Raw genomic sequence first — 14,115 nt, forward strand, 5'->3', positions numbered from 1 at the left:
AACCCAAGTGATGCACAGAGCAAAAGTCCTACAATATGTACATACTAGCAAGCAAGAATATATTTGTATTGAATAGCAAGAAACAGTAAATGAACAATGTAATAAAGAGAGAGACAAAATAATTGTTAAGGATCCTTAAAACACTGTGAAATATTTCATTACTTTTCTTAGTTGTAAATTACAATGTGCTCACTAAGATGTGTAATGAGGTCCAAATAAGCTCAAAAATTACAGACTTAGATGGCTATCTAAGCCTCTAAGACTTGCAAAGTTTGAATCCCTTTGAATCCAAGTATGTTCTATAGTGGTTGTTTTGGGATACTGGGCGATATTTCTCTTTCTGTTACTACTTTCTTTGAGTTTTTCAGAGTTTTCTCAATGATTTCGTTATGATTCACTATTGTTGAATTCCCCTTTTCAATGTTGGCTACTTCCCCCTTTTATAGTGTCATTCTAGGTTTCCAGGGTACCACTGATTCCCCTCCTTTACTCTCCTGGGTATCAGAGCCCATGTTGTGCCAACCACTTTGGTGGCTGGTCCCTTCCTTGTTTCTCATAGTTTTCTTCTTTTGGTACTTTTTTTCTAAAAGCCTCTTGCTGACTTTCCATTCTAGGGCGTCCTTAGAGAGCTGACCTCCAACCTCTCTTCCTTCAAGGCTTCTAAAACTTATCTTTTCAGACTCAGCTTTTTTGGTCATTTTTCCCCTTTGTCATTTTTCCTAAGTGAGCCGATTCTATCCCTACTAGGTTGAAGGTTTTCCAGCTACTTCCTTTTATGGTTCTTCTCTCTGGGTTCCTCAATGTACCAGCCCATTGTTCATGAATTGTTACTCTCCAAGCCTTCTAGTTCCTTTCTGCATCATTAGGTGATTAAGAAGGGTGTATCTGTTTTTCATTCCTTGTGTTTTCGAGTGCTCTTTTTGAGCTGTCTCAATCTCATCCTAGCAGTATCTGTTCTTCATTCCTTGTGTTTCCTGGTGCTCTTTTTGAGCCGTCTCAATCTCATCCTAGCTATGTTGCTAGCTATGTTGCACGTCTCAAGGATCCCGAACCCCTGGTAGCCTTTGGGTATCCCGGTCTAGTTCTTCCCACTAGACTCCCTTTGATTTTTTTGATCTTGACAGGCTGGGCTTTTTCCTTTCTTCCCTTCGTTTCATGGACCCTAAGGCCTGTCCTTTCGTGGGTTTTGGGCTTTAAATCTTTTTAATGGACTTGGGCCTACAATCCTTTTTTCTTGTGGTGGGCTCAACCCTTTTATATGGGGTTCACCCACTGCGCTATTTTGGGCCTTGATGTTATAACTTTTTAGACCTCAACAAACATGACATTTGAATTTTCTAAATTTTTAGTGATATACTTAGATTAAGGGTCGTCAATGGGCTGGGTCGGGTCGGCCTGGCCCATTTTACTTAGCCTATGGCCACAATGAGCTGGGCATAATGGGCTATTAACTAGCTAACAGGCCGAGTCGGGCTGGGTTGAAAGAGAAAACCTTAGCCCATGACCCTGCCCATGGGCAATGCCCATTTTGTTTTTAGTGAGCTGGGCTATTGGGTTAGGCCTAATGGGTTACCCATGGGCTTGTGTTAGCATATTATTTTATTGTTTTTATAAGGAAAGAATCAATTTTTTATAAGGGAATAATCAATCTATTTTTTTAAAAGGAAAGAATTAATCAATTTAATACTTAAATACAAATTTTTTTACAGTAAAATCTATTTAATTTTTTGTTTTACTGATGGAATCCTATTTAAATTTTTTTTATTAAGGCTTTAAATAGTTTTTTTATTTTTATCTTTAATTAAAAAAAATGTCAAATGGTTAATTCAAATTTGCTAGACTACTTGAAATATATATATTTAGTAAACTAAGTTTAACACAATTACTTTGAGTGTCTTAGTGGTTGAGGGAGTTCTCTTAAGAAATTTCTCTATAATATCTCAAGATCAATCCTTCATACACTTCCTATATATTTTTGTTATGAATTATGAGTTATTAGGTTGGGCCAACAGGCTGGGCAATGGGTTGGGCTATTGGGCTAGCCCACTGGGTACCTATGGGCATAAAAACTGGCCCACGGCCTGACCCACTGGGCTAGTGGGCTATCCATGGACCTTAATAACAACAAGTCAGGCTGCCCATTAGCCCGGTGGGCCGTTGGGTTTCTAGGTCAGGCTATGGGCTGTGGGCTATTTGATGACCCTTAACTTAGATAAACATGTCTAGATATCTCATTGATGTTTCTTTTACAAGCTTAGATGAACACTTCTAGGCTAATGCACAATTTTCACTTAAACGCTTAGATGGACATGTCTAGGTAGTTGTTTTACTCTCTTTTCTAAAATGCTTAGATAAACATGTTTAAATAATATTATGATTTTCTCTATAATGCTTAGATGAACATGTCTGGGTGATTTTCTTTGTTCTTCTCATAATTGCTTGGATGATTGGTATGCCTAAATATATATATATATATATATATATTTTCTTTGCAATTATGTTGATGATAAATAACATGACAATCTTTGTTTTCCTTTAAATGCTTAAATGAACATGTCTAGACTAGAAATTCTTTGTTCACATTAATTTCTTGTATGAACATGCCATTATTTTCATGCTTTTTCTACATTTAGGCTGCGTTTGTTTCAGGTGAAAACTAGTTTAGGAAAATGTTTTACACCCTTGTGTGTGTTTGGCTCCAATGGTAAATACGGTCAAATAGAAATTGCTTTACACTTTGACTGTAAAAAGACCCTCCTTTGGCTGTAAAATTGTTTATGCTCTTATTTTACTTTCAATGTATTTTCGGACTACACACCCATAGGGATGACAATTTTTGCCCGACCTGCAGGTACTCAGCCCGGCCCGACCCTAATGGGCCGGGTTTTACCCGGTCTGATTAGGAATAAGGTCGGGTATGGGTTTAAAAAAAAAAAAAAAACCCAAAGCGAGTCCGGGTCGGGTTTGGGTTTTATCCAAAAAACCTGAGACCCGGCTCAAAACCCGGCTCGTTAAAAAACCCGGAACCCTAAATTATGAAAATAACCTATATATATATATATATACCTAATCTAACCCTAATTTGGTAATCCCTCTCCCTCATTTCTTTTCTTCAGCCTCCCTCCCTCATTTCAGCCTCCCTTCATCTCTCGCCTCCCTCCCTCATTTCAGCCTCCCTCGCCTCCCATAAACCAGTCAGCTCAATCTATCCCTCCCATAAACCAGTCAGCTTAGTCCGTCCCTCGCCTCCCTCGCCTCACTCCAACGCTCCCTCATTTCAGCTCAGTCACAGCTCAGTCCCATTAGCACGCTTAATTTCAGTTTTGCCGAGTTCTGCCACAACCATGGATTTTACTCTTTTGTTTTGTGATTTTTGCAATTAATATAGCATTGATCATTGTTGCTTAGATCTATGTTTTTTTTAATCAAAAAACAAATTGTTTGAATCAATGCCTTTGGTATGGTAATAAGAAATGGTGTGCAAAACTTAGGTATGGTTTCTACAGTGTTGTTAGGTTCTCTTCTCTAATTAAATTCGAAGCATGTGATTGTGTTGGCGAGTAGAGTGCATGGTTAAATTTTAATTGTTTGTGTTGTATTAGTCGATGCAACCTTGTCTTTGAAAGACCCATGAGCTCTTGTTTATTTGAACAAAAGAGAAAATAATATTTGCCCCAATAAGGCTTTTGTTTATTCGAAAATGTATTGGTGTTGCTACTTAATGCAGGCAAAATCTGGGCTTAAAATTTTTTTTTTTTTTTTGGTTGGGCCACGAATTGGGCCCAATTCCTAAACAGGGCCTGCGGGGCCCGTTGGGACGGGTCCGAACCCCGGAAAAAAAACCCGGTAGCCTAAACAGGCTGGGTCCGGGCTAGGGTCTTGCCTCGCAGGTCGGGTCTGGGTATGGAAAAACCCGGCCTGAACCCGACCCATTGCCATTCCTACACACCCAGAGAGAGAGAGAGAGAGAGAGAGAGAGAGAGAGAGAGAGTGAGAGGAAAGAGTAGATTGTGCCACCCCCATTGCCACCCAGCCAAGCTCCAGCCAAGCTCAGATTGTGCTGCCCCCACTGCCTAGATCGTTCTGGCCAAGCTTCCTCTTTTTTCTCTCTTCTTCCTCAACTCTTCTTCTCCCTCTTACTTAATGTCGCCGATCTGGCTATCACCGACCACCAGCCCACTCCACTCCACCCCCAAACCCACCCAATCTGGCCCCCGCCGTCCTCCATCCACTCCGATCTCTCTCTTTCTCGATCTATCTCTCTTTCCCTCAATCTTTCACTCTTTCTTCCCCCTCTCACCGAGTATATCATGTATATGTTGTAAATAAATGTTTCTATTTTGATTTTTAGTTATGTTAAAGTGTATATTTTGAAATTTTCTATTATAAAATTTGTTTGAAAGCTAAGTGTGGGGTCCGTGGGCTTGATAGCCTCAGTCCATCATATAGCAGGCCCAAGGCCCATGCCGAGGAGCGCAAGCTATTTCTGAAGAGAAGGGGGAAAGCCTATTCTCTTAAATCCACGCCGAGGACACCTTGTCCTCGGCCTGACAAGATTGATTTCGGGGAGTGGCTAATCCCAAGGTAGTCTGTCACTCTCGCATTTAATGCACTCAGCTAACCCCCCTGGCCGCATTAATGGAGAGGTAACCCCTTGGCAGGATAACGTTGATCAGAGTGAGCCACTTGAGTATCGATAAAGCTTCTGATGGGATGGACGACCAGAGAAAAAGGCGAATAGGCGATCAACAGATGGAAGCAAAAGATTGGAAGATTAAAACTATAAAAGAAGAACTAGTAAAGCAAAGAGAGGAGGGGGGGGGGAAAAAAGACCTCCTCGGCCACAGGCCGAGGAGCATTCCCTCATTTGTAAGAAAATAATTAGCCATTTTTAAAGACAAGTTTGGGCTTGGTGATCAACGGCCAGTACCTAAACCTGTCAGCCCACTCTCTATAAATGTATTGTTTGGGCTTGTTGGGCGGAAAACCCAACACTCAATTCAAATTGAGTCCTTACACTAAGAAAATGGTTGAGAAAATGTGAAAAATTTGTGGGAAAATAGCATTTTTAAAATGTTACCAAATATCAAAAATCATTTTCCTGACTATTTTCCATTGTAGAGCCAAACACCCGAATTTCATTTTCCTTACAGGAATTCATTTTCTCTTGCATTCATTTTACACTTGGAATTCAATTTACATAGAGCGACATGGTTGAATCTTAAGAGAGGAATCTGTGGAACAACATCTAAGGTACTGTACCTAAGTTTTGTCCTATTGAAAAACTTAGGGTGTGATAAGATTTATGTGCTTATGGGTGTAAAGTTTTTGTGCTATATCTCATCACACCCTTAGATATTTTTGTTATTGGAAAATGTAACAACTCTGAATTATGATGAATGAAAATTATTATTATTTTAAAAAAAAATAGAAGAATCTCTGAACATGTGAGTTAGTTTTTAATTAAGTCTTTTGTATTAGTTACTTTGCTTTAATCAATCTATTCCCTAATGTAGATATTATTTTAGTAAACACTTTAGTTCCAAACCGATTTAAAATAATTTTTCTCCAACTCACTATGTAGCAATTGAAATGATCATCCATGTATAGTTCTACTTATATAGCATTTTCAATGAATGGTGTGTTTGTTTAAATAATATATATGATAGTATCATAGATAGTCACATTGGTTGTCTGGAGGAGGTTCCTCTATATTGGTACGAAGTTAAACTTTGACTTTGTTATAAATTTGAAGAAAAAGTTAACGGATGCTCTATGTGCATTAGTTTAAGAAATATTTTTAGAATTTTTTTATGAAAAAAGAAAAAATATTAATTTTTTTGACAATTTTTTATATTTATCATAAAAATTGTATCAAAACTTTTCCAAAATGGTTTATTAATAATTTTCCTAAGAGGATTTGTTAACATGACTCTTAAGAGATATGAGTAGAAATGGTAGTAAAGGCCAAATGGTAAGTACAAAAAGAAAAACAAAAGATCTATTGTGACTTTTATGATTAACTTCCTAAGATCTCCACACACGTGAAGACTTATCATGTGCATTACAACCCAAATCCATGCTTTCAACAATACCCCTACAGGAGAAAAAAAACATGTAGTGCTGCTAGATCATTCCATGATGTGGTGGATGACAACCCCAATACTATTAATAGATATAGAGTCATAGACTCAACAAAACTTCTCTATTATTGCATTGTCACAAAACAGCAAAGCATATGTTTTAGTTGTCATTCCTCCAATGCTCTCTCTCTTTTCTTTTTTCGCTGAAGTCTTCCCTTCATCACTTGAGATGAAATAACTTCTTAAGTATTGCGGCATCAGTATTGGTAGACTGGAACACATCTCCACCATTAACTCATTGGTGAAAAAAAAATAAATATAAATTGCTCTTTGTATTTAAAAATTTTACATCAAAAAACGAAAATCTAACAATAATTAAGTGATTCCTCCAAAACTATAGTTAAAGGGCATACCAATAACACTTCCATTGCTGATTTGTGGCAGCCCATCAACTTGAAACAGTCAATCCTTTGTTCCATAAATCAATTGCACATCCGCTGCTAGAGTTCGCCAGTGAGTTAGGGGTTGTTTGAATTTTGGTGTTTTCATCACCCATCACTATGTTTTTATCATTCATTACTCAAAAATGATGGGACCCATAGAGAGAAAGTCTGTTTGGCTATGTTTTCAAGTTTTGTTTCCATCACTTAATTCTCTAATTTTTTAGTGATGAATTAACAAAATTGAAAAAAACTTTTTGGTGTTTTTGAGTTGTAAAAACAGAGTGATGGTGACATTTTTGTAAATATATTCATATGGTGGGCCCTGTTGTCTATATCCTATCTTTTCCTTGCCAGCTCCAATGACTACCAACAGCTCTCACCTCTACCAGACCATCTCTTTTTTTTTCCTCTTCCTCTTCTCTTCCCAAACAACTCTCTTCTCTCTATACCCATCTACCATTAACACAACCCATTACTCTCACAGTTCCGGTCTGCCACTCCAGCTGATGCTCAAGTCTTCCTTCTGCTCCGTCTCCATCTCCGTCTCGGCAGTAGGTCTCGTGGTTCCGGGATGTGGGTTGTCATCTCGGCGACATAGACGTGGTTTCGGGTTGGGTATCTATGGGTTTATGTTTGTATGTTTAAGAGAGTTTGTATCTGTTGTTTTTGGGTTGTGGGTAAGAGGGAAGAAAATCTGAAATTTGGAGTGGGAAAGAGAGAAATATGGGCTATGGGTAAGAGAAAAAAAAAAGAAAAAAAAGAAAGAGATTTGGAGTGGGGAACAGAGCAAATCTGGGTTGTGGGTAAGGTAAAATAATATGAGATTTGGAGTGGGGAAGACAAAAATATGCTTTGTGCAAAGAGTGCTTTTTGTCTTTGTGGAGTAAAGAGTTGTTGCTCAGTTGCTCTGCAATTTTTATGTGGGTACTGGGCATTGGCTCAGTTTCTCAGTTGTAACTATTTCAGCCAAAATGCAAGATAAAATGCCTTTACTTTATGTCAAAGATGCCTAAATTATAACTTGACCCAAGTAGGTTGATCTGAAAAATGTCGACAACATAATCTTAAGACTTAATATGGTCTTGAATATTTTGGAATAATATTAACAAAAATAAGTAAAGGACGATCCTTGCTTATACTTTGCAATAAAATGTTGGAGTTGAAGCCTATGCTATTCGTTCTATTCTTCATGACCATTTTCCTGAGAAAGTTGTAATAAAGAACTCGTTTGGTTTTGGGGTAAGTGGAGTAAAGAGCGTGGGTAGGGGTTCTGGTGCATTGGTAGTATATGTCTGTGTGGGTTCCAATTTTTTGAGTTTTTGGGGTTGAAAAAGAACTTGGTTTAGGTGCCAAACCAGCTTTGGAGATATTTGGGGATATTTGAGTGATAAAAAAATGAGTTATAGAGTGATGAGTGATAATATTTGAGTGAGGAGTGAGGAGTGATTATTTTTTTACACCTAAACAAGCCCTTACTCTCTAAATTAGAAGTTGATTTCTCACAGACCCAATAAATTGAATTAGTTTAGATTATTGAAAAAAATATAGGGGGTAGAAATAGAATGAGAAGTGAGAAATGAAAGTGGGTATAAGTGTATTGTGTATAACCATATGAGGATTTGTTACATAAGTATTAATATCCTGCATTAGCATCTCTTTGCCCTTGTGTTAGAACCTATTTCTCTCTTTCTCTCTCATGTGTGTGTGTGTTTGGTTCTAAAAAAAGAAAAATGAAAAAAAGAAAAGGTAATTATTTCACATTGCTTAAGAGAATATTGTCTATAGTATAACTTGTCTTACTCACCCTTAAAAGTTACCATGACTTTTGAGTGGAGTTGTGATGTATTTTTGTGTTAGAGATTTTTTTTTTCTCTCTCTCTCTCTTATGTGTGTGTTTGTTTCTTATAAAAAAGAAAAAAGCATGTCTAAACCAACAAATCTACAGCAATAAGCATAAATATAACAACATAATGCATACAACTAAAATTAAGTCTTTTGGCTAAATATTGCCAAAATTAAAACATATTTGCGTTATAGGTACTGTTTGAAGTTATTTGTGGAAATGAGGAGAGAGATTGAATTTCTGCAACAGTGTTGCCGAAATTCAACAAAAAGGAGGAGAGAGAATAAGAAAAATGAGGAAAGAGAAAAGCCTAATGTCAGGAACAGTAAATCTTGAATGTCGGCAACAGTGTTGCCGAAATTCATCTGCCTAAATTTCCTATGCTGCCCGGACGTGTGAGAAGTGCAATAATGAGTGGGTGCCAAAAAAAATGGTAATTGTGGCAATGGTATTGCCAAAAATGGTAGGGGAAAAAAAAAGTGAATGCGGAAGAATTAAAGAAAAATATATATAGTGTTACGTATACAATATTTTTACAATATTTTCACAACAAATCACAGGTAACTGGTTATTATTAATTCAAATTTAAATTTAACATTGAGATTACTATTTTAATCCAACAATAACAATAAGTAATAACCTGACATTTAGAATTTGTTGTAAAAATATTGTAAAAATTGTGTGCACTTCATTTCTTTAAAAAAAAAAAAAAAATTCAATTGTGGCAATGGTATTGCCGAAATACCATTGCCACATTTTTGAAAAAAAAAAAATACTACAATTTCAGCAATACCATTGCCGAAATTGTGGGAAGTTTTTTTTTTCCAAAAATGTGGCAATGGTATTTCGGCAATACCATTGTCACAATTGAATTTTTTTTTTTTTTGTTTTTATAGAAATAAAGTGCACACAATTTTTACAATATTTTTATAACAAATTCTAAGTGTTAGGTTATTATTTATTGTTATTGTTGGATTAAAATAGTAATCTCAATGTTAAATTTAAATTTGAATTAATAATAACCAGTTACCTGTGATTTGTTGTGAAAATATTGTAAAAATATTGTGTACGTAACACTTTATATATTTTTCTTTAATTCTTTCGCATTCACTTTTTTTTTCCCTTACCATTTTCGGCAATACCATTGCCACAATTACTTTTTTTTTTTGGGCACCCACTCATTATTGCACTTCTCACACATCCGCGCAGCGTAGGAAATTTGGGCAGATGAATTTCGGCAACACTGTTGCCGAAATTCAAGATTTACTGTTCCTGACATTAGGCTTTTCTCTTTTCTCCTTTTTCTCATTCTCTCTCCTACTTTTTGTTGAATTTCAGCAACATTGTTGCTGAAATTCAATCTCTCTCCTCATTTCCACAAATAACTTCAAATAGTACCTATAACGCAAATATGTTTTAATTTTAGCAATATTTAGCCAAAAGACTCACTAAAATTCGACTTATGATTTGGAAAACAATGTAATGATTAAACACAGTAAAAGTGACATAGCAAAAATTCCTTGGATTTGAGGCAATGATTTTGGGGGGAAATAAAAAAAATGAAGACAAAATGTGAGAGATCAATGACTAAAGCAAGATATAACATAACACACTTTTGACTTTGTTTATAATTTTAAGGGTAAAATATTATTTTAGTGTCTAAACTTTACTCAAAAATTTTGTTTTTATTCCTAAATTTTAAAAAATTTATTTTTTATCCCTAAATTATTAAAAAATTCATCTTTTGTTTTTAAACTATTAAAAATATTTTATTTATATTCTTAAATTTTACCAAAAGTTTGTTTTTCATTCCTATTTTTGTTTCTAAACTATTGATTTTTTTTTTTACAAAGTTTAGAAATTAAAAAAATGATTTTTCTTTTTTTAAATTTAAGGATAAAAAACAAACTTCTGACAAAATTTAAAGACCAAAATAATATTTTACCCTTAATAATTTTGAACAACAAACCTAAAACTTTATAAAGATCTTAATTGTTGAGTCCCAACACAATCGAGTGGACATCTCAACCAAGAAATTCATCTACACAAAGTATTAAAATAAGTAAATAACAATGACTTTCAAAACAACATTAATGATTAAACACATTTAAAAAATCACATTAAAACCCCTTGGATTCGTGACTTCCAACCAATTGATGGATTTGATATTGTTGATGTAGGTTGAGTGAATGAGTAGCTTCAATTATTCTCTGTCATGAATGCGCAATTAAGAAGAGTAAATACATTAAAGATCCCTTCTTTTTTCAATAAATTTTTCTAAAGAAATTAAGAGCAGCTGAAATTGTAAAAGTTGTGAGTAAAAGAAGTTTTTATGGGAGTTAAATGTGGGAGAGTGGAAGTCAAATTTGGGATAATGTGACTGTGAGGCTGTGAGAGTTGGTAAAGTAGAAGAAGAAAGAAAGATCAGATTGCCGATATGAAGAAAGCAGAGCTGATCGTCATTCCAGCCCCAGGAATTGGTCACTTGGTGTCGACACTTGAATTTGCAAAGCGCCTAATTGATCGAGATGATCGACTTTTCATCACTATTCTTTCCATGAAGTTCGACTTTTCCTTTTATCCCTTTGCAGATGCATACACCAAATCACTCACTGCTTCACAACCTCGAATCCAACTCATACATCTCCCTCAAGTCAACCCACCTCCATCAGAGCTTTTGAAATCACGTTTAAACTATATATCTGTCTACATAGAAAATAACATTTCTAATGTCAAAGATACTGTAACAAATATTGTCTCCTCCAACTCTAACTCAGATTCATCCCGAGTTGTTGTTGGGTTAATTCTTGATTTCGTTTGCACGTCCATGATTGATGTGGGCAGAGAACTTAATCTCCCATCTTATTTGTTCTTCACTTCTAACGCAGGATTTCTTGCTTTTATGCTCTACCTTCCAATTCGTCATAACCAAATTGGCAATGAATTTAGTGAGTCAGATCCTGAATTGTTAATCCCAGGGATACTCAACCCATTACCTACAGGTGTTCTGCCTGCAGCTGTGCTTGACAAAGATGGTGGCTACACAGCTTATATGAAGTTTGCTCAAAGGTTCAGGGACACCAAGGGAATTATAGTAAATACGCTCAAAGAATTGGAGCAATATGCTATTGATTCATTTTCAGATGGTCAAACCCCTCCAGTCTACTCGGTTGGGCCAGTGCTTGACCTCAAGGGTCCACCTAATCCTGCTTTGGATGAGGCCGAGCGTGACAACATCATGAAATGGCTTGATGATCAGCCTCCCTTATCCGTGGTGTTTCTATGCTTTGGAAGCATGGGGAGGTTTGGTGGAACCCAAGTGAAAGAGATGGCTCTTGGGCTAGAGCGTAGTGGGCGTAGGTTCTTGTGGTGCTTGAGGTCACCCACTTCCAATGATGTCTTGCCAGAAGGTTTCTTGGATCAGATCAAAGGGAAGGGGATGATTTGTAGTGGATGGGCACCACAGGTGGAGATTTTGGCTCACAAAGCAATAGGAGGGTTTGTTTCTCATTGTGGATGGAACTCCATATTGGAGAGTTTGTGGTATGGTGTGCCTATTGTAACATGGCCTATATATGCTGAGCAACAGCTTAATGCATTTAGAATGGTGAAGGAGATGGGGTTAGCTGTGGAGCTGAGGTTGGATTATAAGAGTGGTGGTGATCTTGTGATGGCTGATGAGATAGAGAGAGCTGTAAGACATGTGATGGACGATAGTGAGGTTAGGAAGAAGGTGAAGGAGATGGGAGAGATAGCCAGAAAAGCTTTGATGGATGGTGGATCTTCGTTCAACTCTATTGGACAACTTCTTGAGGATATGATAGGTAGCACTTGATATATATGTATGTACTGCGAATTACTATGTATTCTGGGTGGATTTCTCATCATTTTTGTTGAAGAAACAGAAAAGAGTGAAGGTCTCTTTAGACTTCAGACCTACGAGCTTATCCACACCCAATTACTGTTGACCTGTTTTCAATTCATGTCAATAAACTTGTTAGATTGTGCTTGTTTTTATTGCTCTTTGTGGCTGAGAACAGTATTGATTAAATGGAGCTCAGGCTTTTTTCACCATGTGCTTATTTGCTCCCTTGTTTATACTATTTTGATTAGACTTTCTACACCTGTAGCATTTTGATACTAGAAAAGAATGGAAGAAAAAGTCAAGTTAGGAAACAATATATAGATAAGAAAAAGTTCTTACTCAATAATTTTGAGGTACTAGATATTAGTAAATACAATTGAAATAATGTTGAGTACAGTTCATTTGTATGGTAAATTTGAGCAGCATGCAATCAGCTCATCTAAACTCGAAAGATATTTCTGTCTAATAGCACATAATCCTGCCATTACATCTTTCTTCGAATTTTCATTGAGCAAAGAAATCCAGTTCTTAGTGCATCTTGGCAAAACCATAATGGTCAAGCCTTTCTTAAAAATTGCTATCATTAGGTCCTTCCTACTTGTAATAATCTCCAACTAAAACATTTCAAAGCTGTACACATTTCCTAGCTTTGATGATATGCAACTTTGTCCATAGTCTGAAAATTTTCTACATATTTCATATATAAAAAATATAAAAAAAAAAAAAGAAAAAAAAAAAAGAAAAAGGAAAAATTCTCCATACATCCTTTTTACTTTTTAACCTTTGCTTACTATCAATTTATTTCGGTGGAAAATATTTTCTAGGTAACGTTTTTGCTTTAGCTAAGTTTTAGTAATGACTAGAATTTCTATTTTGATGTGGGAAACCTTTCTTCTTCAGGCCTCAAAATGGAGGCAGTCCCCTGGCAGAGTGCTCTGTTTTCTTTTCGAAAACTAAAAATTTGGTATCATTGCTATAGAACCCAAATCTACCACTGCCAGTCTTCGTTAAAGTGACAAGAATAAGAACAACAACACAATGCAACACTAAAGAGGCCAACTGGGTGTGTGGTGTTATAGGATTTGAAATTACCTTTTAATTTTTGAAAAATTAAGGGTGCAAAACAAACCATATAATGGTTAAAACAGAGCAAGATTACAAATTTTATTGTTTAGTTTTCACTAAATTTCATTAATATTTTTTATAACTCCAAATAATTATATAAACCAAAACTCTCATTCACAAAAACAGACAAAATAGGGAACATTTTTCAATTTTTGGGCCACTTATCAGGAGCATAAAAAGCAAAAATAGACCCCAAATTTGAAATCTGTTTTGAAAGATTAAGTGGTAAAGTGACTGGTTTGTGGGAAGGAAAAAAGTTACTTAGGATAAAGTTAATGATCCATCAACAATTAGTCAATGGTGTTGGTGCAAATACAATAATAATAGAAACAACACAAAGAGAAACTGAATAATACGCTAAATATTATTAATTTGAAGAGATGAACATAACACTATTTGGACTGAGGCGCAACATTCGCTCTCTTCAAGGAGATTCAAGCCCTTGGTTGGCTAATCCTTGTAACCGGTGTAGACCTTTTCTGACTTGTCTCCCCTAAGATACAACAGTCCAACAAATGTTGTATGGTTAGAACAGTTTCTGTACAAAGTGTTCAAGCCCAAAGTTCCACCAGAAGAACACTTTTCCTTGACCCGAAATCTCTCAAATATTTAGGAATATTATTAAATTCACTCTCTCACACAATACTCTTTTCTTTTAACTATTTCTCTTCATTCACTCTTGATATGAAATTAGTCCATAGCATAGCCATATATATAGTCTTCCAACCCTTCACATAACCTACATGTTATTTATTA

The 14,115-nt window shown here is 35.9% G+C and overlaps 1 protein-coding gene across 1 annotated transcript; it reads left to right on the forward strand.

Moving 5' to 3' along the window:
* Nucleotides 1–10,536: 10,536 nt before the first annotated feature.
* On the forward strand, nt 10,537–12,443 carry LOC112004821 (UDP-glycosyltransferase 71K1). Its single transcript, XM_024037052.2, has one exon. It carries the CDS (start codon nt 10,807–10,809, stop codon nt 12,202–12,204), a length of 1,398 nt encoding a protein of 465 aa, XP_023892820.1. The 5' UTR covers nt 10,537–10,806; the 3' UTR covers nt 12,205–12,443.
* Nucleotides 12,444–14,115: the final 1,672 nt, after the last annotated feature.

The sequence above is a fragment of the Quercus suber genome, unplaced genomic scaffold (assembly GCF_002906115.3).
Source record: "Quercus suber isolate HL8 unplaced genomic scaffold, Cork oak 2.0 scaffold_394, whole genome shotgun sequence".
Taxonomy (NCBI): Eukaryota; Viridiplantae; Streptophyta; class Magnoliopsida; order Fagales; family Fagaceae; genus Quercus; species Quercus suber.

Coding starts and splice junctions, on each gene's coding strand:
- LOC112004821 (XM_024037052.2), top strand. CDS start 10,807: ATGAAGAAAGCAGAGCTGATCGTCATTCCAGCCCCAGGAATTGGTCAC.